The sequence below is a fragment of the Coffea arabica genome, chromosome 1c, assembly GCF_036785885.1.
Source record: "Coffea arabica cultivar ET-39 chromosome 1c, Coffea Arabica ET-39 HiFi, whole genome shotgun sequence".
Classification (NCBI taxonomy): Eukaryota; Viridiplantae; Streptophyta; class Magnoliopsida; order Gentianales; family Rubiaceae; genus Coffea; species Coffea arabica.
Window position 1 is genome coordinate 2295878 of NC_092310.1, and position 26025 is coordinate 2321902.

Genomic DNA, 26025 nt, shown 5'->3' on the forward strand with positions numbered 1-26025 from the left:
CTCAATATCTTGATCCTGTAGAATTCCAATATGGACAAGCTTAAACTAAATGTGCCAAAGTTGCCTTAACTTGAACTTAATGCTTTTAGCCAGAGACTGCAAAAGAATAAGAATCATGCTTATAAAATGCCTTAACTCTCGTATACTTGTTTCCAGCATGAAAGCATAAAATGCTTGAAATGGTTATCACCACCGTGAATCTAGTCTTCTCTTCTCATGCACTGCATTTTAGTAGTTCAAAAATTTGAGTAGTTTAGGAATCTAACTTTTTGTCAAATACTTGCTATTTATTTCATGCTTGGATCTACGACTTGTTTCCTGTTTGCCATTTCCTTGCAGGTTAACATAGCTCTTCATGTTCTTACATGCCCTGTGGCAGATCAGGTTAACTGTCTATTGAACCCTTGGTTGCTCTGAAGGCCGTGATTGCAGGTTAACTTCAATGCATGGGCCTTGCCTTCCAGAGTTCATGATACTTTGAAGGCTGTGGTTGCTCATTACAGTGCAAGCCAGCTCATAACTCAAAGAGAGGTGAGGACCAGATATTTGCTCCATTAGAATTCTTTAACTGTAAGGGGAATAAAGGAAAACTTCTGATATACAAGAACTTGTTCTTATCTGGAAATGCATTTTATCAGTCACATAAACATGAAAGTGACATAGACACGAGCCTTTCTAAGTATGACATTGATCTTTCTAATAGATATCTGTCAAGTGCTTAGTTTTTAGTTGTGCTCAATCAAACATTCAATGGATCCTTCTTTATCTTTTCTAAGATTACAGGAGGTATACATTTGTTGATTTTTGTTTATGCAGACTGTCAGTCAGGAAATTCGGGGCCTTTTGGCCAGAAAAGCAGCCTCCTTTAACATTTCACCTGATGATGTTTCTATAACCTGTCTGACTTTTGGAAGGGAATTTACTGCTGCAATTGAGGCAAAGCAAATTGCTGCACAAGAAGCTGAGACAGCTATATTTGTTGTGGAAAAAGCTAAATAGGAGAATAAAAGTGCCATAGTCAGAGCATAGGTAAGATAATTTCTTCAGTTACTTGAACATTGTATGTGCAACCAGTTTCACAAAACACAAAAGTTGTAACTCTTTGAGTTAACTTTTCATGCTTCAAGAATCATTTAATTTGGAGTTCTGCGGACCGAGATATGGCCAAAATATCATCAACTGGTCAGAGCTCTGTTTCATGTTTCGATCATGCATATGTACTTCTGTATCTCGACTTTTTGACAAGAAAGACGACTAAACTGGATTTCGATATCTTCATACCAAATGTAGATCTCTTTCTTAGCTTCAAAATGGTTAAGAATTATCTCAATCCAATACTTGTATCTCAAGATATTGCCAAAATACCACAAGATGTCAAAACTGTCTTCACTTGCATTCGTTCCTTTAAATGTTTTGCACTTCATGTCTTCTTTAAACCACTTCAATTCATCAATAATCATCCAATTCTCTTCTCAATTCATGCCAATTGATGATTGAATCACCAAACTTACAAAAACATGAAATTTTCACTATTAAAATTCATAGAAATGTAATTTTTGCCACTTAAACCACAAAATGTATATTTTTACCAAAATCTGGTCAGAGCTCTGTTTCATCTTTCGACCATGCACATGTACTTCTGTATCTCAACTTTTTGACAAAGAAGACGACTGACTGGATTTCAATGTCTTCGTACCAAATATAGATCTCTCTCTTAGATTCAAAATGATATAAGAATTACCTCAATCTGATGCTTGTATCTCAAGATATTGCCGAAATATCACAATGTGTCAAAACTATCTTCAGTTGCATTCCTTCCTTTGAATGTTTTGCACTTCATGTCTTCTTTAAACCACTTCAAATAATTAATAACCATGTAATTCTCTTCTCAATTCATGCCAATTGATGATTGAATCGCAAACCTACAAAAACATGAAGTTTTCGCCATTAAAATCCATGAAAATGCAATTTTTGCCATTTAAACCACAAAATGTATATTTTTCCAAAATCCTAGTTAATTAGTTATAAAACTAAATAAAACACACCAAAATTAGCTAATAAAATATACTAAAAATATGTAAAATATATACTTATCAATACCAATTAAGTTGAGATGGAACGTTAAAGACAATAATAGCATAGTCCGGAGACAACAAAACAAATAAAGAAGAAGTTTATAGTACATACTTTTGAATGGAAAAATTCCTCTTCTAATAAGCTCTCTATAGTGCAAGTATCCAATGAAAGAACAAGCAGAAGCAGTCCAAAATTGAACTTCAAGGATGCCCAAATCTTCAGCAGCTTTGATGACAAAGCGCATGCCACCATTAGAAATCACACAACTAACAGGGGGCACTTCAGAAGACGAGTTCAGTTTAATCAAAAGCTCATTAAAAGGAACCAAACAATTTTTTCTGACAGAATCACAAATCGGAGGTACATCTTGAGTGGCATCTTTATCTGATGGTGGCATCCCATCAGGGATAGTCTCAAACCTGAAATCATGGAACCTTTTAACTGATTCTGGCCCTTTTGATCAAATCAAACGTTTGTGGTTAAATTCAGTGTTGACAAAGGTTATATGGAACCCTTTGGCATGCAAAACCTTAGCGAGTCTTATTAATGGGTTAACGTGGCCTTGAGCTGACAATGGAACCAAGACTGCATGAGGTTTTTCTGTGGTTCTTGTGGTTTCCAGAGAACCCATTTTCTATTTAAATGAAAGTCGAAGGCGAAGTATTATGCATAAGTCCCTAATTGATGGTGCCATTTATGGGATTTGGGGCAAAAATTAATTCAGACCATACACAAAGGTCTACACAAGTCATACACTATACTACAAAATATAGTACAAAACATTTGTTTCATGGGTAACACACGTCCAATGAAAATCAAAGTGAACTTTTTAAATTTTTGTTGTGTATATTTAAAAGGGTTAATTACACTTTACTCCTTGAATGTGGTGTTCATTTGCACTTTCCCCTTGAATAAATAAAAGGCACTTTGTGCTTGTAGAATTTAGGGAAAAAATACCTTCTAATAAATCTGCTTAACAGAGTAGGTGTAGAATAACATTTATCATGTCCAAAAAAAAAAAAGAAAAAAATCTGCTTAGCGGATTAGCCAAAAAGACAAATGAGCCCTTTAATTAAGTTTTAACTAAAGTAACAAAAGTTAATTATGAGCAGATATATTTTTCAAAAAAATAAACATGAAATGAGGATATATATATATATTTAACTATTACTGATTCATTTACTGCATATTTATTTACTGTAAACAAACTTGAAGATGGTTCATCAATATTCTAAGATGACCATGTTGTAATGCAATAAGATCCCATTAAATATGTTTGCAATAACATATAGTCCACTTTCGCTAGTAAAATATTTTATCAAATAATAGCAGCCTTTTTTTATTGTTTTCATAAGTTGAGCTTAAGAAAAATATTATAATTCAATTATCAAACTTTAAGCATGTACAAATGAATGAATAATCATATAAATTGGATGAGGAAACACATTTTTTGAGTTATTTTATGAAGGGTATAATTATACAATATCCTTAACCGTCAAAGTTTTAAACAATTTATTAGTTAAAATTGCAAGCATCATATTTTTCTCGGAGCAAAGAGAATATTGTTTGCATTTAGTGGGAAAAGTGCTTATTATTCCCACATGCAGGGGGCAAACTACAATCAACTTTTTGAGAATTTGAAACTTCAATAATTCATGACTGGGTTACCTTTTTCCCACGGGGATGTCATGCCACAAGATGGCCTATGCAGACTAGTACACTTGTCCAACATTAATTGTATAATATAGCTTAAGAATTTTATGGCTAAAAAAATTCATTTTTAAAAGTACACAATAAAGACATATAGTGACCCAAAGACGTCAACCAAATGATATTAAAAGCAACCTCTTCCTATTTATATTGCCAACTTTTTTGGGTGAAATCCTTAAAAATTATTAAATGAAACATGGGAAAAGTTTAGAGATTTGTTTCGAAAATATCCATACCATGGATTTCTCGATTGGCTAATTGTACAAATTTTCTATATTGGTTTATCCTTTTCTACTAAAACTACTATCGATGCAGCCGCAAGTGGAGTTTTGAAGGCAAAATCATCTCAAGAATCTCAAGATTTGATAAAGAAAATGGCAGTAAACAATTATCAATGGGCTAATGAAAGAGATAATCTAAGGCACCTAACATGTATGATTGAAAGTGCTTAGTGCTCAAATGAGCAATATGATGAAGGTGTTGAATAGACAAGTCGGATGTAGTACACATTCTTCTTCCATTGTGCATGTTGCTTGTTGTTTTATATATAGAGGTGATCATGAGGCTAACGAGTGTGTTGATCTTGAGTAGGTTCAATTTGTCAATAATTACATTAGGAATGCTCAAAATAATCCATACTCAAATACATACAATTCGGGATGGAGAAATCATCCATATTTTGAGTGAAAAGATTAAGGCAGCCCTCAAAGACTGACTAATCTGTCGGAATTCTAATTAAGGCAACCACAGACGAATACTAAACCGGATTGGGAGATAGCGATCGAGAAGTTAGCTAAGGGCATTTCGAAAAGATTTGAGCGAATTGAGGGGTGGTTAGACTAATTGATTGGGATTATAGAAAGATGGGGGTTCAAATTGGTCAAATTGCTAATTCAATTAACAACAGAAATTCTGGCGAATTGCCGAGTAAAACTGAAATGAATCCAAGAGAACATGTCAATGCTATCACTCTTAGAAGTGATAAAATGGTTGAGGGACCTAACTTAGGCAATTCAAGTGGTGATAAAGATAAGGAGCAAGTAATTGAAGGAGTGAAAGAAATCCAAAATGATCATGTTGTAATTGATATAGAAGTACTTCCTCCAATGTGATTCCTTTTCCACACAGGTTGTAGAAAGAGGAAAGATCGAGAAGAAATTTTCAAAATTTTTAAACAATTACACATTAACATTCCTTTTATTGATGCTATTACAAGATTTCCTCTTATGCGCGTTTCTTAAAGGATATCATGCCAAAAAAGAAGAAAATTGTGGATAATGAGATGATAGTGTTAACGAAAGAATATAGTGCAATTAAGATATAGAAGTACTTGGTCCTCCTAATTTAAAGTTTAATGTGATTCCTTTTCCACACAGGTTGTAGAAAGATGGGAAAGATCGAGAGTTTGAGAAAGTTTATTTCGAGTTGATGATGAGGAGTTGAAATTTAATTTGATTGATAAAGATAGGGGTATAAATTTTTAAACAATTACACATTAACATTCCTTTTATTGATGCTATTACATAGATTTCCTCATTTATGCGCGTTTCTTAAAGGATATCATGCCAAAAAAGAAGAAAATTGTGGATAATGAGATGATAAAATGTATGAACCCTAAAAACCCAATGTATGTTTCGATCATTTTACATATGCATGCGATGATAAATTTAACAAAAAAATGATCTAGAATGCATTTTGAGTTTTTAGGGTAGATTTGCATAATTTTGAGAAACTTGAAATTTCTACAAAATTTGCAGAAGAATACGCACAACTTAGAAAGACGCGACTTTGAATCGCGTGTTCTATTATTCGCGTATTCAGTTCTGCAAGTTCATTGCAGAAAATGCGACTTCGAATATACAACTCAAAGTCGCGTATTCACATCTGCAAAGATATAACTAAAAACACAACTTCAAATACGCAACTTGAAGTCGCGTATTCAATAAAATGTTTTCACAGAAAACGCAACTTGCAATACACGACTGGAAGTCGGGTATTCTTCCCTTGATACAAAACCCTAAAACGCGCGTATTCTTCCCTTGATACAAAACCCTAAAACGTGACTTTCCTTTTCAGTTTTCTTCTTCATTCATCTTCCAGCCGCCTTTTCCTTCAGCCCAAAACTCCTCTTCACAAAATTCCACTTTTTGCTCAATTTCTTGCTAGATAGCATCAACCCATTATCATTTAGTCCTCATAAAGTCTTTTTAACTGATTGAAATCGAAGAAAAATAACTCAATCGATTTTTAAGAAATTTGGAGCTAGGTTTTGTAGTTCTTAAATTCATCAATTGGAGGTCAATTAGAGTGATTTTCATAAGGCTTTTTGCATAATCATCATCTCCAAACATCACTCTTTGTGATTGAAGTGAGTTTCTTCAATAAGTTTTTGTATTGTAGAAGTTGATATTTCTCAATTTCCTGAGTTTTCTGACATCTTCTAATTTCGAATTTTTGATGATGTTTATTGAAGTTTTTGGCCTCTATTATAATTATTTAGATTGTTTAAGCATGTTTACACGTTCAAATGTAGCAAATTGATGGATTATTAGTTCTTTAAATTTTTAATTTACTATATTTGGTTAAAACTGAAAAATTAGTTTGGAATGTTATTGAACCAATTGTGATAAATGATTATGATTCAAAATAGTTTGTTGATGATATTTTAGCATGTGCATTGTATATAGAGAGTGATTTGATGAATTTTGTGAGTTATTAGGATGATTTTTGTTTAGCTATATTTATAGTTAACTGTGCATTATTGTTGCTAATTATAGATTGTTATAATCATGATTATTGCTAGTTTGATTAAATGGGATATATTTGTTGCCTATTTTAATAAATTGATAATTTTGGACAATTTTGGACATGTTTTATGTCATTTCTCGTATGTCATAATAGTAGTCATTTAAGTATATTTACTTGATTTCTTATAACATGAAGGGATATATTTGTGATTATTTGAGCCAATTATGGTTGTTTATTGTTAAAGCTATGAAATATGTCTTAGTGCATGTGGATATAGGAATCATTTTTCTTAGGTATTATGGCAAGAAGAAAGCAAGTTGTCTACTCATCATTTAGTAGTGATGAAATGGAGGTGAGTGAGAATATTGAAGAAAGTGAAGAAGATATGTCATCTTCACCCCAATCGGTAAGGGGACTACAAGGGAAGGGCACTTTTCAAAGTGCTGAAGTTACCGCTTTGATAATGCCAAGTTTACAAGTCTTAGGAATCACGAGTGGCACAAAACACATGATAATTTTGAGTTTTTCTTTGAGATGCATATGAGTCCAGAAATTAAAGTGGTTTATTGTATTTCGGAGGCGTTTAACCAATTTGGTTGGGCACCGATGCTCACATTGCTGACTCACTATTATCCTGACTTGGTGCGCGAGTTCTACGTTAATATTGATAACAAAGCACATCATAGTGGCGAGATAGTGGAGTCATGGGTGCATGGAAGGCACATTGTTTTATCGTGGGAGTACTTAACTGCTATTTTGGGTTGTAACAACCAAGGTCGGGCAGTCGATCTGAATAAGAGTTTCGTCGCACCCAATAGGCGATGGTATTCATCGTACGCCATGACTAGGTTTGGTCTTGAATACCAACCTTTTAGATTTTCAAGGAAGGAGACAATGGTGGCAAGCATCTTAAAATCTCGCCATCGTCTCATTATCTATATGATGGTACACAATCTCATACCCAAAAAGATGGGTCATACAGAGGTCCAAAAAAGTTATATTTATTTTTTTGATTATATGTTTTATAATCGAAAATTCTCCTACGCTCGAATTCCGTTGTCAAACATCATCATTAGCTACATAAGGTCTACGGAGAGGTGAAGGACTATTTCGTTCAAATTGACATTTTCTCGTCTTCTCTCTTTGGTGTTCGAGCGGCTAGACGTTAACCTGTAGGGGGTAACTCGGAAATTTGTTAAGCCTAAAACTAAGTTATCGGTTTTTCCCCTTCGTCGTATGGGTATTGGTACAGAAAACATTCCTTAGCCTGTTCGAGAATGTAGACAAAAGGCACGACATAGCTGAGAGGAAGCGGGACCTTCTACTGCTGCACCTCCTCCTCCACCATCACAATCGAATTGGTAGCGGCTCTTTACTCGCTTGGACGATATCGAGTATCAGTTGGAACGAATGGACACTTGCTTGGAGAGGATTGAGTAACACCTAAGCATTCCTCCACCTCATGACGGCGATGAAGATGATGATAATGATTGAAGCTGCACCTCTAGAATAGCTCTTATTATTGTTTCCTGATTTTCTTGTCGTTTTTAATCTTTTGTTTGTAGGATATTTAACTTGCCCTTTTTCTTTTACATTTCATCTTTTGGACAGTGTTAGTAGATGTTTGTATTTTAGCAAAGGTTCGTGATTCATGATTGATCTGGATCTCAGCCATTGCATTGGGGAGTACTTTTTTTCTATCTTTTGTTATTTTTCTTTCCCTACACATTGAAGACAATGTGTGTTTTAAGTGTGGGGGAGAAAATGTGTGATAGTTTAATATTTTTTGTGTTTATTACTTGGACTTGATGTTTGGAATATGAATTGCACTTAATTGTTGTTAATCTTGGGTTGCTGGCATTTTAAGGAGAAACTCTGTCAAAATTTTTTCAAAATCTTGTTCAAATTTGCAAATTTACCCCAAAAAATTTTAAATTTTTTAAATTTTATCTAAAGGGCAACAAGTTTCACATTTTTAGTAACTCAAATTCCTTCTATTTTTGAAATAAATATATGTGATTTGAAAACTTCTTTTCTCATTTAACTTGAAAATAATGTGATTGTAATTTGTGTTTTTATAGGAAAGTATATCTTATAAAGTGGAGAAAATTATGCCTACATTTTGCATGATTGATGAAATTTCTTCTCTTTACTTGATTTTATAAGTTAAGTGATAAATATGATCAATAATTTCAATACTCATCTCATGATTATGCTTTTGAGGGACTGATTATTATCTTTATTTCGAGAAAAAAAAGTTTAAAAAAGGAAAATAAAAAAGAAAAAAGAGAAAATAAAAGTTTTTCTACTCTAGTGGTTTTTGTACTTAATAATCAGGAGTCTTCATCTATAAATGTTGACTTTCGTATAAAACAGTACTTGAATTAAGAGTATGCAAAGTAATTTGAATATGTGAAGTGTTGAGTAACTGGAGATTTTCATCTAAAATTATCGATCGCCACGTCAAAAGACACTTTCACAATTTGAGTAATATTTAGCTATGCTATATGAATAAACTCTTTTTTAAATTTGAATAAGACCATAATCATATGTTTAGGAAGCAATTGTATTGATCATAGGAATCGCTTGCTTGTGAAATTGGGTAAGGATGAGAAATTGAATTGAACTATTTATAACTAGAATATAATTAGCTTTCCTTTACTTGATATTATGAGTATTTGAGAATTAATGAATGATTGTATAATAGTTGTTTACCTTATTTTTGAGAAAATGAAGTTGAAATGTGCACATATGTTTATTTTCAAAATATTGGATCGTTGTTAGCTTGTATTTTTAATTGTTTGAAGACAATCAATGGTTCAATTGTGGGGGAGTTTGACAAGAGCATATTTTACGTGTTTTTAGTGTGTTTTATTAGTTACTTTTGATGAATTTTATTTAGTTTTATAGCTAATTTATTAGGATTTTAGTGAAAATGCACATTTTGTGGTTTAAGTGGTAAAAATTACATTTTTATGAATTTTAATAGTTAAACGTCATGTTTTTATTAGTTTAATGATTCAATCATCAAAAGAAATGAATTGAGAACATTTGTGGATGATTGTTGATGACTTAAAATGGTTTAAAGAAGATATGAAATGCAAAACATTCAAAGGAAGAAATGCAAGTAAAGACAGTTTTAATATCTTGAGATATTTTGACTATATCTTGAGTTACAAGCATCAAATTGAAGTGATTCTTATACCATTTTGAAGTAAGAGATAGATCTAAATTTGATATAAAGATATCAAAAACCAGTTCAGTCGTTTTACAGAAGTGCATGTGCATGATCGAAAGTTGAAATAGAGCTCTGACCAGTTAATGGTATTTTGGTAATATCTCGGTTCACAGAGCACTAAATTTGATGATTCTTGCAGCATTGGAAAGGGTTACAACTTTCATGTTTCGCACAAGAGCTAGTTTAGTGTCGATCATTGAGAAAATATCAGTTGAAATGATGTCAAATTCACAGAAGTGAATACATTACTCTTGAATACATGACTTGAAGTCGCGTATTGTAGCCAGATTTTTTGCAACTTACTCTGCTTTCATACTACTTTCTACCTCTACTCCAGACAAGAATTTGGGCTGCACATGTTCAAGGAACCTTTTGAAAGAAAAAAGGAGCTCTATGTTTTATCCAAAAACTACTTTTTGACTCTCTTAACAAGAGAAATGTAAGAATCATTAGAGGAGGGGAGAGTAGGACATTTATAAGGAGTTACCATAAGATTTTAGCATTAGAGTTTAGTGGTTAGTCTTGTTTTGTTCTCTCTAACTAGAACTTTTGTGAGAATAATTGGAGACTTCATTGTACAACTCATTTGTTGGAGAAATAGAAGATCATTGGGAGTTTCTTCACTAATCTTGGCTAAACTTTCTTTATCTATCTCTTACTTGTGATTCAATATGTGTTCATGTAATGAAGCAATGTTCTTTCTAGTGATATATTATATGAGTAGCTAAATTTCTAGATTTAGGTAGTAGATGAATCTTATGGCTACTTAATATGAAGTGAATATGATTTACACTTATTACACCTTATATTAACTTTTTATTTATGCATGCCTATCACTTATTTTGCTTGATCACCAATAGCAAGCTTATAGTTGTTATTATTCAATGAAAGTTGGTAATAATGATGGAACAACATAAATAAACTTGAGTAGTATTCTCATGAGAATAGAGATACACTTAAGTAGATTAACTTGCATTTCATGTAGGAAACAAGAGTAGATCTAGTTATTCATCATGAGAATAGGGAAAACTAGTTTATTTTAGGCCATTTTATCATGAGAATGAGATTTGGTAATATTAGAAATGAATCCCTAGTTAAACAAGAGTTGTAACAAGAGGTAAATTTATTTACTTGTATCTTTTATGTCATAAGTGAAACGTATATCTCTAGACTCAAGTATTTGGTGAATTTTCTCCATTGTTACCTTGCAAATATCTAGTTAAGACTAGTAGATAATAGTAATTATAACATCTTTTGCTTAAATCGATCATTAGTCTAAATAATAGAGTAAGTAAGGACCTAGTACTTGCAAAGTTACTCTCTGTGGGATCGACCCGATATTTGCACTGAACTCTAATTTGACATGTATACTTGCAGTCAAAATGGATATATTTCGGAATTAAATTTGTACTTATATAAAAAAACCCGTCACTATCCCAAATTGATGGTGTTATTTATAGCATATGGGGCAGAAATTGATTTTAATTTTTTTTGGGACAAAGGTGTACAAAATCATATGTTGTATGCTATGTTTTCAGACTTGGACCAGGAATCGAGTCGACAGAGTTGAGGGGTTAAGGGTCAATGGAATCGATAGAAGGTTGAATCGGATGGCATCATAAATACGTCATATATATATTAATAATATATAAACAAAATAATATATAAAATTTATCATTAAATTGGTGGCTTACAACTTCATTTACAAATTTGATAAGTTTACATTTAGTCCAAAAGGATTCAATTTAAAAAAAATTTAAAATTATAGCTAAAAATGTGACTTGGAAAATATATTAGGTTATTCTACACTTTGTTAAAATAATGAAGGGCCAAAATGCATTTAACATAAGCTTTTAGGGTATTCATCAATGCTGACAAATATCAAACCTAATCCATCTTCTTCCTTATTCTTTGCGACCATCAATTCCTCTCTCTCTCTCTCTCTCAATCTTCATTTTTTCTTCTTCTTTTTCTACACTTGAACTCTATTTTTTTCCTTTCATCACACACAATAAACAAACATGATAACTTTCTCTTTTCTTCATTTTTCCTTTTCCCCTCTCTCTCTCTTCTCTATTCTTTTTTCTATTTTTCCTATTTAATATGAAATCTTTCAAAAACTTAAAGAATTTGGAGAATGGAATTTTTCTCTTAATTTGGGTTCTTAATGAAACATTTCAGATTCAATAAAAAAAACAATTCACCTAAGCCATGAATTGATCTCATATTCAAGCAAAGAAGAAGGGATCTCCTCCTTTTCCTTCATGTTCTATAAATGACAGAGAGTTGAGAAGAAAAGATGTGTGTCCATGGCATAAATCATGCTACAATCTCCAAGTGAATTGCTTGACATTCACCATTTCATTTGGATTTTTCAGTTGTTGGAAAATTGCAGAGGCATGAACTCTCTACATGGTCAAATTGTCAAAGGAAAAAAAAAACCATCAAGATAGAAAATTGAAAAATGAGAATACCGTTGAATCAGGAGTCACGGCCCTCACGGGCACTCTGTAGTGGATTTTGACTCCATTGATCGACACTTCCTTAAGACACGTATTCTTTTCTTACATTTCCTTAGTGCCCCTAGTCCCCACCACCACCCGCTTTCCTCCATTTCTAAAACTTGGGTTCTAGCCAGTTTCGCTGATTTTCGATCAAATCAGGGTTTTGCCGAGTTTGACTGAATTTTTGACAACCGACTTTTAAGGAAGACTCAGACCAGATATTTGACTGATTCTCGATTCGATCATTGTTTCTGTTGGAACCCATGGTTGGACTGGAAATGCTGCATCTGCACCATGTGATTTTTTAAAACGAAAAATTATACAGAAATTTAAAGTTTATAGTGTACAAAAGTGAAAAAAAAATTAATCCTAAGCATATTTGTTTCATTTCAAATATAACTTGAATTTGCTTGTATATTTTAACCTATTGCTAATTCCTTCGGTCCGTACTTGAAACTTAAACTTGAAGCTGATTCATTACCATTTTTCTAGTTGTCCATGTTGCAATTAATGCAACAACATTACATTAAATTAGTATGTGCAGTAAGATTCATTGTAGCTTTCCACAAGTTAGTATCTTTTTTATTTTCCACTAGTATATGAACTTGTAGGATGTACCTTTAAATGAGATTGCCTCTTTGTTTCAAAAAAAAAAAAAAGAAAAAAAGGGGGAGAGAGAGAGAGAGAGAGAGAGAGAGAGAGAAATTGCTTGTCTCTGAGCTCATGAAGTTGAAGATAACCCTTAAAGCCACTATCAAAAATTTAATAACATGGCATATTAACATTGAAGATTTGCAGCTGAGGTGCCAAACTAAGCGTAGCATTTCATAAGGATTGTTGCCAGTTGAACTCATGATGTTACTTCAAATTTTGACCTGTCAACTTTTTTACGTGTGTTCCTTTAGTAATAGAAAAAACTTAACAAGACGTAGATAAATTGAAATGAATTCTATGATAGAGATGGTTCCCAAGCAGACAAATAATTGATAATTGAAGCAATTACTATCCAGGTTCTTTTCATTATTTCACTCCTATTAATTGTCAAGATTTCACTCAGTCAAATAGGCACATACTAGCAGGTTATTGTAATCATATTGATTAGCATTATACATTATGTCCTGTTATTAATTGTGTCAAATTCGAGATGAGAAATTAATAGATATTGTATCTAAGACAAAAAAAAAAAGAAAAAAAGAAAGTGATGCTTTATGAAACTTTCTAATTGCATTGTTCTTGTTATTCCAAGGCATGCAACTCCAACCATAGAGCTAGGTAATTCAAAAAAAAATTCTATGGCATCAAATAATTGTTAGTTTCAATACATACACATAAAAAACTTCTATTACATCACTAGGTACTTAATTATTATTAGTAAATAGTAGCTATAAAAGCAACAGGACAAATTAAAAGCATGATAACAGCTAACAGGCGTGGATCAACAAGCTTGGTTTGCACCGACATGGTGAAAAAACTACTCATAACCATAGAAAGTAGAAATGAATTTTGCCAAATTCTAGTTATATGTCTAACATTTCAAATGCAATCTTGCATGTTGATTTATGTGCATGTTGTACATGCATGTACAACCAATCACTTTGACAGACACGAAGGTTCCATATCTTGCAGGTTAATAACTTGGGTAGAGTGTGGTATATTAGAATGAAGAGATAGAATTCAACTATGCATTTTATTGTAAGGACTTCAAAATCAATGAATATCGAAGCTAGGATATTGGCCTTTCCAATATCTGCATGATTAATTACCAGTCATGTGAAAAAATCCCAACTGATCTAGCCATTGGCAGTGCAAGCTGTGCAGAGCCAATGACCAGCGACAACAATCCGGAGAAAATTCTCTAAGTCCTTTAATCTGCATTGAAACCCGCAAAATGGTTATGAAGTTAGAGAAAGAACTTTTTGGAATACTCTATAATTTTTATTTCACTGATTGATCTTGTTTAACCTTCTCTCTTTTTTCCTTTTGTTGTTCCTTCTTTTGCAGAACAGGACGCTTGGTTGAGTGTAGATACTTAGATCCTCTGTCAACTTGTGCGAGGTTGGGTAGGGTATGCATAAAATCAATCCTGATGAATCTAGGAATCCTGTGATATCTATATGCTGCATCAGATACAAGAGGAACTTGTAGGAAGCACCCTTTCATTAGATTATTCTGTCTCTGAGCTTATTGATTGAAGATGGCCCATATAGCCCCAAACAGAGGCTGTCAAAAATTTAATAACAGGAATGGCCAAAGTTAATTTGGCAGCTTCAAGGCATGACTGTGAAAATGTGAAACACGGCATATTTGCACTCAAGATTTGCAGTTTAGGTGCCAAACTACGTAGGATTTTATATAAATTGTTGCCAGTAGAAATCGTGATGTTACTTCATGGCCTGTGTACTTTTTACATATCTGCCTTCATTATGTCCTGTTGGTGTTTTCTTCAATTTCATGATGAGCAATTAACAGATATTGTAGCTAAGAAAACAAAAAAGAAAAAGAAAAATTGACGCTTTATGGAACTTTCTAATTGCAATGTTCTTGTTAATCCAAGGCATGCAACTCCAAATACAGATGTAGTTTAAAATGAATAGGACTAATACAGACCAAAATGAAAGATGATAAGCAGCAAAGGAAGGAAGAAGGGTGATTGAATTATTTTGAGTATCAAAGCCATTTCAGCCAATTCTTTTCCTTTCAAGCCACAGGAGAAACATTTTTTGCAACTCATCCCTTGTAATGAAGAGCCTCATTGATGAACTTGTCAAAATTAATGTAAGATGATCCCCCTACTTCAGTTGCTTCGTCAGCTTTCTTCTTCCATTCTTTAGCTTTGAACCTCATTTTTTCCCCTTCCTCTCCCACAATCATTTTGCGTATAAGTTCTGCAACTTCATCGCGCTTCACATCATGATTTATTTCCATTCCAATTCCCCATTTCTCACAAGAGTAATGACAATTAGTTTGCTGATCAGCAAAGAAAGGCCAACAGATGACAGGCACACCAGCACAAATAGTTTCCATCATAGAATTCCATCCACAGTGTGTCAAAAATGCGCTAACAGCTGAATGCTCCAATACTTTCTCCTGTGCACACCAGCTTGTTAAGAACCCTCTATCCTGAATCTCTTCCAGGAAATCTTCAGGCAGCACTGCTGATTCTCCTCCCTGCACTACATCAGGCCGCACAATCCACAAGAACTGTTGCCTGCTGTTGGCAAGTCCCCAAGCAAATTCTCTGAAATGATGGTCAGTCATGGTTGTTACACTTCCATAATTAACATAAACAACTGAATTTGGTGCTCTTTGATCTAGCCACTCGAAAACTTTCGAGTCAGGCTTCCATAAACTTGAATTCAGGGAATTGACTTGGCTTTTGGAAACAATGTGCCTGGCTAATAACTGTAGAGGGCCTATAGTATAAATATTTGGGAAATTGAACTTCGAAATGACTGCCTCCAATGCTTCTGTTTCAAATTCATCGAAGGCATTGAAGATTATTGATGAAGCTTTGAGACAACTCTGTGCTTCCTCTCCCATGAAATCAAACATAATGTCATTGGGATCTGTTGTTCTTAAAAAGCTTGGAAGGTCCCTGAATTTTACATTGCTCATGCCACAAATCCAATCAACAGGCTTATCAAGAGTACCATCTGTAAGGTAATCGTCATCTGGATAGAAAAATGAAAAAAGGTTTTTCAAGATTGAGGAACAACTATGAAGATTGTCAAGCAATCAAATCAAAATTCAGACATTTGAACAACCATCCTTATCAAGTTTTATTCCTTTTAGTATCTGTGTTTAAGAAAATTCATATAGGATTATCTACCAAGGTTGTTGACACGTTAATCAAAATGGTAAAAGAAAGAAGAAAAATTAGAAAGACTGCTTCTTTTGTTTACGACAGCTACTATGTATGATCAGTTTTGCTATCAACAACTTATCACTGTACATGTATACTTGCTCATGTGGAAGCCCATCTCAGTAGATCCAATTGAAGGAGTTACTTAACATATTGCAATCCTATCTTTCTTTTTGTGATAATTTCAGAAACCTTCTTTAAAGTTTTTCGTAATATTACTTAGCATTAGTGGTGGAGTCAGGACTTATAATCATTGGGGCACGTACTATATTCCTAAATTGATATTATTGTTATGTGAAAAAAGTAGTTTACATTAAGATTGTATTTTATCTTGAATTTTCAAGTTTTAAGCTTCTAACATTATTTCTTTTCCATATCATTCAATTTTGTACGTTAATAGCTTCAAAACAATTTCACCGACAGAGAGATATCTAGAAGAAAATACTAATATTTTGTAGGGGGTAATGTTTGGGGAGATTGGGATTTTTCAAGGGCAATGTAAAGCAAAAATTGTATTTTCCAAAATTTAGGGGTTACAATTATAATAAAAAAACTAAAAAACTTTCAAACCTTTCAAGCCTACTATTTAATTTTTACAAAATTGAGTGACGACGTTGCCCATCCTTCATTACAGGGTGGCTCTGTCATTGCTTATCATCCATGAGATTTTCAAAATATTCCTTACCTCATCAGTTTGATATGACTAGATATTTCATTAAATGCCATCAACTCACTTGCACTATTAATAACTACTGTTTTACAAAAAAAAAAATCCAAAAGGAAGAAAAAATTTTTAATCAAAAAAAATTATGGACAAAAGATAACCAAATTGACATTCCAAATTGGTTTGTATTTCTCTGTGTGTCCAACTGGTACTTGAGTTTAGTCTATAGTTGGTCACTTGAAGAATTTTAGTAAATAATTAACACCTTGGAGAATTTTATCAGCCGAATTTGTAGAAAGCAAGCAAATTTTTTTTAGAAAGTGCGTTCTAATAAATGATGTTATGTAAGTTGCATTTAAAAGTAAATTAATATTTTCATACGTTTGGTATATGCATGTAAACTCCACTTATAAAAAAAATTATTGAAAATATTAGTTTAAGAATTGTTTTGTAACCAAATATTTAGAAACATTCTATGCTGTTTCTTGTCTTTTTTTTTTTTTTTTTGGAAGGGGGTGAGAGGGGTCAAAACCTACTACTTATTTTGTTTTTACATTTATAAGCTCTCATATTTTTACATTAACCTTTTAGCCTTATTTTAATTTTTATTTCTATTGTAAGCTTCTCAATTAATAGGATAAATAAAGGTAAGAGTGAATCTAAAATATCATCTCTCTTGTGATATGCAGTTTTTTAATGTTGATTTCTCCCAAGAAGGCTAATACGTTATAAAAAATTTTAATTCAAGAAAGGTAGGTGAGAATGTGAGATACCTCTATCGTTTGAAAAAGTGCGTTTGGATTGAGTGTTTTTGCATCTGTTTTTGAAAAACTATTTTTCACATTTCAAATGCTACAGTAATGTGTATTTCAAAAACAAATTCAAAAACACCATATCCAAACAATATATCAAAAACAACTCCAAATATATTTCAATTATGTATATTTAATTTGTATATTTTAATAAGTATATTCCAATTTGTATATTTTAATTATGTATTTTAATATGTATATTTCAATTATATTTTAATATATTTTAATATGTATATTTCAATTATGTATTTTAATATGTATATTTCAATTATGTATATTATATATATATATATATATTATATTAATATAAATATATTTATTTCAATTATGTTTAATATTATATATATATCAATTGAAATAAATATTATATATTTATATAAACACATTTATTTATATATAAATTTATAAATATATTTATTCAATTTTGTTTTATAATATATATTAATATATATTAATATGTATATTTCAATTATGTATATTATACATAAATTATATTAATAATAATGTATATTATATATATTATACATTTCTAATATTATATATTTATACATACATATTATAAATATTTTATTTTATTTATAATATACTTTTATATATTTATAATATATTTACATAAATATTATATGTTATATAAATTATATATAATATAATGTATAATATATTATACATTTATATAAATGTACATTTACACATAATATATAAATATTTATGTATATTTATAATATACATTTATATTATGTATAATATATAATATAATACATTTATATTAATATACAAAATATTAATTTTACATTTATACATAATATATAATACATAATATAAATATATTTATAAATGTATAAGTGTATATTATTATAAATGTATAAATTATAAATGAATATTATAAATATATTATAAATTATAAGTGTATATTACTAAAAATGTATAAATTATAAATGAATATTATAAATGTATAAATTATATATTAATACATGTATACATTTATATTAATTATATTAATACATTTCTACATAATATTAATATATATTTATAATTTATTAATTTATACATTTATATAATATTCATTTATAATTTATACATTTTTAATAATATACACTTATACATTTAAATATATATTTATATTGTGTATTATATATATTAATACATTTATACATTTATATTAATATACATAATATTAATTTTACATTTATACATAATATCAATACATATATACATTTATATTAATTATATAAATACATTTCTACATAATATTAATATATATTTATAATATATTAATTTATACATTTATAATAATATACACTTATACATTTATAAATATATTTATATTATGTATTATATATAATATAATACATTTATATATTTTTATATGAATATATAAATATATTTATTTATAAATATCTACAAATGTATTATAAATGCATAAATGCATATTTATATAAAAATATAAAATTTATAATTTATAATTTATACATTTATATAATATTCATTTATAATTTATTCATTTATAATAATATACATCTATACATTTGTAAATATAAATGGATTATAAATGCATAAATGTATATTTATATAAAAATATAAAATTATAATATTCTAAAAATACTCAAAAATATGTTTCAAAAATACCTCTAAAAATAATCCAAAAAAATCTACATTAAAAGTTTTTCATATAATTTTTGAAAAACAACCCTAAAAACAACTAATCCAAACGGACTTGTTTTTCAAATTTAAAAATGCTACAATGGTGTTTTTGAAAAACAAACCCAAAAATAGCTAATCCAAATGGAGCCAAAGGCAGGTGAGATATTGAAAATCCTGGCCGTGACTTGCTAGCCTCCTCGTCTCTCCTTTTCTATTGCAAGATTTGGAGTCTCTTAATAAAATAAAATTAAACAGAACCCTTCATCATGCAACAGCATCGCCCTGTCACACGCCTAGACAAAATTTTCTCCTCGAAACTCGAAAATATGCTCCATTCCCATCAGTCCCCAGTCCTTGGTCCGACCCAAACAACTTCTATAATGTTTTCTAATATGTCCAAGCAACAGAATATATCAGCCAAGTAAGTATTATTTGTGTGTGTGTGTTCTATTCCGATTCCGGAAAAAAAAAAAGTAAGTATTACGTATGTTAGTTTTGTATGTATCTTAAAAATGTAGATGTTATTTAATGAAACGGTAAAATAAAATTTTATAACATGACTAATGCATATTTGAACAAAAAAAAAAAAGAAATTAATGCATATAACATTAACAGAATTTTTCTAACAGATGCAACCGGTCAGTACACCTAGAATATATTTAAATTATACCTAATGTGTTAGGTGAATGCACATATTTATATTTATTGTATCCCTATAATTGACTATTATTTTCAAATTAACTTGCAAGAAATAAACACCACCTCTTTTATCGACTATTCACTCATTGACTAAACACATGTTAACGAGTTTAGTCGGATTTGAGTTCTAATATGATAAAAATAACAATATTCCTACTCGATCAATTATTTTTTTTGTAAGTATATTCGGTCAATTTTATTAGAATGTTTAAGCGGATAATTCAGGGCTGAATTTGGGTAATCAAAATTAAACATCTTCAAACCCAAGTCAAAACGGATCACATCCGGGTCAAGACTTGAGCCATGGTCACCTTACTTTTCAACACTCTCATAATTTCTAAGACAGTGCAAAAATAAAAATAATATGATAAAAGGAAGAGATCCTAAAATTGCTCAGCCATACCAATTAAGTTGGGACGTCGAAGACAGTGACACACCAGGTCTCATAAGACAAGAGAAAAAGACATGGTAAAGAAAGAAGTTTATAGAACTTACTTTTGAATGGAAAAATCCCTCTCCTGATGAGCTCTCTGTAGTGCAAATATCCAATGAAAGAGCAAGCAGAAGCAGTCCAGAATTGAACTTCAGGGATGCCCAAATCTTCAGCAGCTTTGATAGCGAAGCTCATGACACCATCAGAAATGACGCAGCTAACAGGAGGCACTTCAGAAGACGAGTTCAGCTTAATCAACAGCTCCTTAAAAGGAACCAAACAATTTTTTCTGACAGAATCACAGAGCTGAGGCACGTCTTGAGTGGCATCTTTATCTGACGGTGGCATCCCATCAGGGATAGTCTCAAACCTGAAATCATCGAACCCTTTAACTGACTCTGGCCCTTTCGATCGGATCAAACGTTTGTGATTAAATTCAGTGTTGACCAAGGTTATATGGAACCTTTTTGCGTGCAAAAGCTTGGCAAGTCTCATTAATGGGGTAACATGGCCTTGAGCTGGAAATGGAACCAAGACTGCATGGGGTTTTTCTGTGGTTTCTACAGAATCCATTTCCTGCGTAGATGACAGTTAATAGATGGGAGCAGAATGTACTAGTCCCAAATTGATGGTGCCATTTATAGCAGCATATGGGGCAGAAATTGATTTTTCTTTTTTTTTTGGGGGCCACAAAGATATACAATATCATATGTTGTATGTAATATGCACCATTTCTTTATCACAATGAACCAGATGCACAAAGCGACAAAATATAAATAGAAAACATCCTTTCATAGGTCCCATGCATCCCGTTGAATGAAGTAATCATACATTTTTAAAAGGGTTAATTACCCCTTGAATGTAGGAATTATTTGTATGTTTTCCTTGAATAAAAAACGATAGGCACCACTTGTTACCTTTGGAAAAGGATTCCTTCAAATAATTCTTTTCAATGGAATAGCTGAAAGGACAAAATATCCCTTCATAATTTCATTTTGCACCCTTTAATTATGCTTTATTCTTTACTATGATCCATGAACTTTAGTTTGAAACACGTTGCTCTTAAATTCTTAATCTCATCTCATTTTAATCCAATAAACAATGGAGCAGGCAAAAACTAATGGATCAGTTACTACTGTCAATTACCTTACGAATAAAATTAGAATATTTTGTTAATGAAGGGTGGCAACTATTTCAGCAGTTTTGTATATTTTGTTAACAATTGGACTAAATTAGGACAAGTTTAAAACTTTAGGGACCAAAATATACTAAACTTTAGTTCATGGATCAAAGTGAAAATTTTTGTATATTTCAAGGGAATAAAATGCAATCAGCCTTAAGTTTTCCTAACTAATATACCACTTTGACAACAAAATCTATTTCATTATTTATGTTGGAACCCATGGTTGGACTGGAAATGCTGCATCTGTGCCTTGTGATTTTTGAAAAAGAAAAATCATACAGAAATTTAAAGGTTATAGTGTACAAAAGTGAAAAAAAAAAATTAATCCTAAGCATATTTGTTTCATTTGAAATATAACTTGAATTTGCTTGTATATTTTAACCTATTACTAATTCCTTCAGTCCGTACTTGAAACTCAAACTTGAAGCTGATTCATTGCCATTTTTCTAGATGTCCATGTTGCAATTAATGCAACAAGGTTACATTAAATTAGTATGTGCAGTAAGATTCATTGCAGCTTTCCACAATTTAGTATCTTTTTTATTTTCCACTAGTATATGAACTTGTAGGACGTACCCTTAAATCAGATTGCCTCTTTGTTTAAAAAAAAAAAAAAGGAGAGAGAGAGAGAGATAAGAGATTGCCTCCGTCTCTGTGAAGTTGAAGACAAAGCCACAATCAGGGCTGTCAAAAATTTAATAACATGGCATATTCACATTGAAGATTTGCGGCTGAGGTGCCAAACTAAGCGTGGCATTTCACAAGGATTGTTGCCAGTTGAAATCATGACGTTACTTCAAATCTTGACCTGTCAACTTTTTTACGTGTCTTCCTTTGCTAATAGAAAAAACTTAACAAGACGTAGATGAATTGAAATGAATTCTATGATAGAGATGGTTCCCAAGCAGACAAGTAATTGATAATTTACTTGACCTGTCAACTTTTTTACGTGTCTTCCTTTGCTAATAGAAAAAACTTAACCAGACGTAGATGAATTGAAATGAATTCTATGATAGAGATGGTTCCCAAGCAGGCAAGTAATTGATAATTTAAGCAATTGCTATTCAGGTTCTTTTCATTGTTCCACTCACATTAATTCTCAAGATTCCACTCAGTCAAATAGGCACATACTCGCAGGTTATTGTAATCATATTGATTAGGATTATACATTATGTCCTGTTATTAGTTGTGTCAAATTCGAGATAATAGATATTGTATCTAAGACAAAAAAAAAAAAAAGAAAGTGATGCTTTATGAAACTTTCTAATTGCATTGTTCTTTTTATTCCAAGGCATGCAAGCAACTCCAACCATAGAGCTTAGATAATTCAAAACAAAAATGACTAATATAATCCATTTTTCTTTTTAGCCACAGGAGAAACATTTTGTGCGGCGCATCCGTTGTAATGAAGAGCCTCAATGATAAACTTGTCAAAGTTAATGTAAGATGACCCCCCAACTTCAGTAGCTTCCTCAGCTTTCTTCTTCCATTCTTTAGCCTTAAACCTCATTTCCCCCCCTTCCTCTCCTATAATCATTTTGCGTACAAGTTCTGCAACTTCGTTCCGCTTCACATCATGATTTATTTCCATCCCAATTCCCCATTTCTTGCAAGAGTAATGACAGTTAGTCTGCTGATCGCCGAAGAAAGGCCAGCAGATGAGAGGCACACCAGCAGAAATACTTTCTAATGTAGAATTCCATCCACAGTGAGTCAAAAATGCACCAACAGCTGGATGCTCCAACACTTTGTCCTGTGCACACCAGCTCGTCAACAACCCTCTGTCCTGAATCTCTTCCAGGAAATCTTCAGGCAACATTGCTGATTCTCCTCCCTGAACGACATCAGGCCGAACAATCCACAAAAACTGTTGCTGGCTATTTGCAAGTCCCCAAGCAAATTCTTTGAAGTGATGGTCAGTCATGGTTGTTATACTTCCATAATTAACATAAAAAACTGAGTTTGGTGCTCTTTGATCTAGCCACTCGAAAACTTTCGAGTCAGGCTTCCATAAACTTGAATTCAGGGAATTGACTTGGCTTTCGGTAACAATGTGCCTGGCTAATATATGTAGAGGGCCTATTGTGTAAATATTTGGGAAATCAAACTTGGAAATGACTGCTTCTAAAGCTTCCCTTTCAAGTTCATCGAAGGTATTGAAGATTATCGCTGGAGCTTTTAGACAACTCTGTGCCACCTCTCCAAGGAAATCAAACATAATATCGTTGGGATCAGTTGTTCTGAAAAAGCTTGGAAGGTCCCTGAATTTTATGTTGCTCATGCCACAAATCCAATCAACTGGCTTATCAAGAGTACCATCTGTGAGGTAATCGTCATCTGGACAAAGAGAAAAAAACGGTCTTTCAAGTTCGATGAATAATTATATCAAGACTAACAAGGAAGGGACTTCATAATTTGGACATGTGAATCCAATTTTTTATTTTTTTTTAAGTTTCAATAACTACTAATAGAGTAATAACAGAAATAACAGTTATATCAGAAAAAAGATTGTAATCGTTTCTTACATATATACCTACATACATACATATACTACTCCATTAGTAGCCATTGGAACTGAAGAAAAAAATAGTGTTATATAACTTTATAAAGGATACATAGCTAGGAAGCCATTTAGAAGGTAAGACAGGAAGTGGAATAGAATATTCTCATTACATATTTGAAGCCAATAAATGGGTATAAAACCGATCGCTTCGGGGTGAACACTCGGTCTGGACGGCCAAAACGTCGGAAATGGTCCAGCAATAACGTGGGAAGTGGTCCAGATACATGTCGATTTCATATTTTAAGCAGGTATGCATGTTTCATCATTCTCATGATCAAGAAATTACAAGCTATAAACGAGATGATTAAAAAACAGGTTTAATCATACCAATTAAGTTGAGATGGAACGTTAAAGACAATAACAATACAGTCCAGAGACAACAGAACAAACAAAGAAGAAGTTTATAGTATGTACTTTTGAATGGAAAAATTCCTCTCCTGATAAGCTCTCTATAGTGCAAGTATCCAATGAAAGAACAAGCAGAAGCCGTCCAAAATTGAACTTCAGGGATGCCCAAATCTTCAGCAGCTTTGATGCCAAAGCTCATGCCAGCATCAGAAATCACACAACTAACAGGGGGCACTTCAGAAGACGAGTTCAGCTTAATCAACATCTCCTTAAAATGAGCCAAACAGTTTTTTCTGACAGAATCACAGAGCCGAGGCACGTCTTGAGTGGCATCTTTATCTGACGGTGGCATCCCATCAGGGATAGTCTCAAACCTGAAATCATCGAACCCTTTAACTGACTCTGGCCCTTTCGATCGGATCAAACGTTTGTGGTTAAATTCAGTGTTGAGCAAGGTTATATGGAACCCTTTTGCATGCAAAAGCTTAGCAAGTCTCATCAATGGGGTAACATGGCCTTGAGTTGGTAATGGAAGCAAGACTGCATGAGGTTTTTCTGTGGTTCTTGTGGTTTCCAGAGAACCCATTTTCTATGCAAACGAAAGTTGAAGGCGAAGTATTATGCATAAGTCCCTAATTGGTGGTGCCATTTATGGGATTTGGGGCAGAAATTGATTCGGACCATACACAAAGGTCTACACAAGTCATACACTATACTACAAAATATAGTACCAAACACATGTTTCATGGGTCACACACGTCCAATGCCAATCAAAGTGAAAATGTATAGGAATCTTTCATTTTGTAACTGCAAGCATTTTTTATATTATTTATTAATGATGAAATGCAATGCAATTTGTCCATTTATTAGAGAAGTGTAATTTTGGTATCAATAAGACTGAAAACAAGTCTCAACGAGTTGGATAGAGGTATGTTCAGGATTGATTTGAAAATGAAAAGGGATGTTTGAACTTAGTTTGTGTTTGATAATTTTTTGAAAGAAATTGATCGAGTTTGGTTTGAAAATTCAGACATATGTTCATGAAAAACTTGACTTGTCAAAATATCGAGTTCAATTACATACCATCAAAGTTTGCTTGACTTGAAATTTCATTTTGTATTATATGGAGATTTTCACCCGAATTTGTTGCCTTTTTCCCCGTTAAATTTTGCTCTCTGATATTCAAGAAATCTATTACGATGAATTAGGGATGCAATTAAAGTCAATTATGCCTATCCAAGAAAACTATTACAATGAATTATGGAGGTAATCAAAATCAATTATACCTATTCAAGAGACGAGCATTATATGCTTGCTATTTTATAAGATAAGCAATATACGAAAAGGAAAGAAGTGGAGTTAAGAAGGAAAACTTTAGATGTATATTTATGAAATTTATTTGCCTTATATATTTCTAAACATATCGAGCTAGACAACGTGAAAATCGTGATTGTTCATATTTTCGAGATTGGAATTATGTTCAAATTTGGATTAAAACCTAAACAAACAAACTTGAACGGGTTTGGTTCGACCGAGTTCAAATC

General features: G+C 32.0%; 2 protein-coding genes and 1 pseudogene across 2 annotated transcripts; all 3 read right to left on the reverse strand.

Annotated features, from left to right (window-relative positions):
• LOC113737543 (linamarin synthase 1-like) overlaps positions 1-2707 on the reverse strand; it is a 29479-nt pseudogene extending 26772 nt beyond the window's left edge.
• A 12063-nt stretch (positions 2708-14770) lies between these two features.
• Positions 14771-21041, reverse strand: LOC113693764 (linamarin synthase 2-like). Its single transcript, XM_027212481.2, has 2 exons — positions 20450-21041; positions 14771-15947 (listed from the first exon to the last, which is right to left on the reverse strand). Exons 1-2 carry the CDS (start codon positions 20958-20960, stop codon positions 15004-15006), a joined length of 1455 nt encoding a protein of 484 aa, XP_027068282.2. The 5' UTR covers positions 20961-21041; the 3' UTR covers positions 14771-15003.
• Positions 21042-22817: 1776 nt separating this feature from the next.
• Positions 22818-25168, reverse strand: LOC113737686 (linamarin synthase 2-like). Its single transcript, XM_072081608.1, has 2 exons — positions 24548-25168; positions 22818-23907 (listed from the first exon to the last, which is right to left on the reverse strand). Exons 1-2 carry the CDS (start codon positions 25065-25067, stop codon positions 22913-22915), a joined length of 1515 nt encoding a protein of 504 aa, XP_071937709.1. The 5' UTR covers positions 25068-25168; the 3' UTR covers positions 22818-22912.
• Positions 25169-26025: the final 857 nt, after the last annotated feature.

Bases quoted from the DNA above. Each gene is read 5' to 3' on its own strand.
- LOC113693764 (XM_027212481.2), bottom strand. From the start codon at position 20,960: ATGGATTCTGTAGAAACCACAGAAAAACCCCATGCAGTCTTGGTTCCA. The intron at 15,948-20,449 runs GTAAGTTCTATA...TTTTCTATCCAG, and splicing joins AGGGATTTTTCCATTCAAAA to ATGACGATTACCTTACAGAT.
- LOC113737686 (XM_072081608.1), bottom strand. From the start codon at position 25,067: ATGGGTTCTCTGGAAACCACAAGAACCACAGAAAAACCTCATGCAGTC. The intron at 23,908-24,547 runs GTACATACTATA...CTCTTTGTCCAG, and splicing joins AGGAATTTTTCCATTCAAAA to ATGACGATTACCTCACAGAT.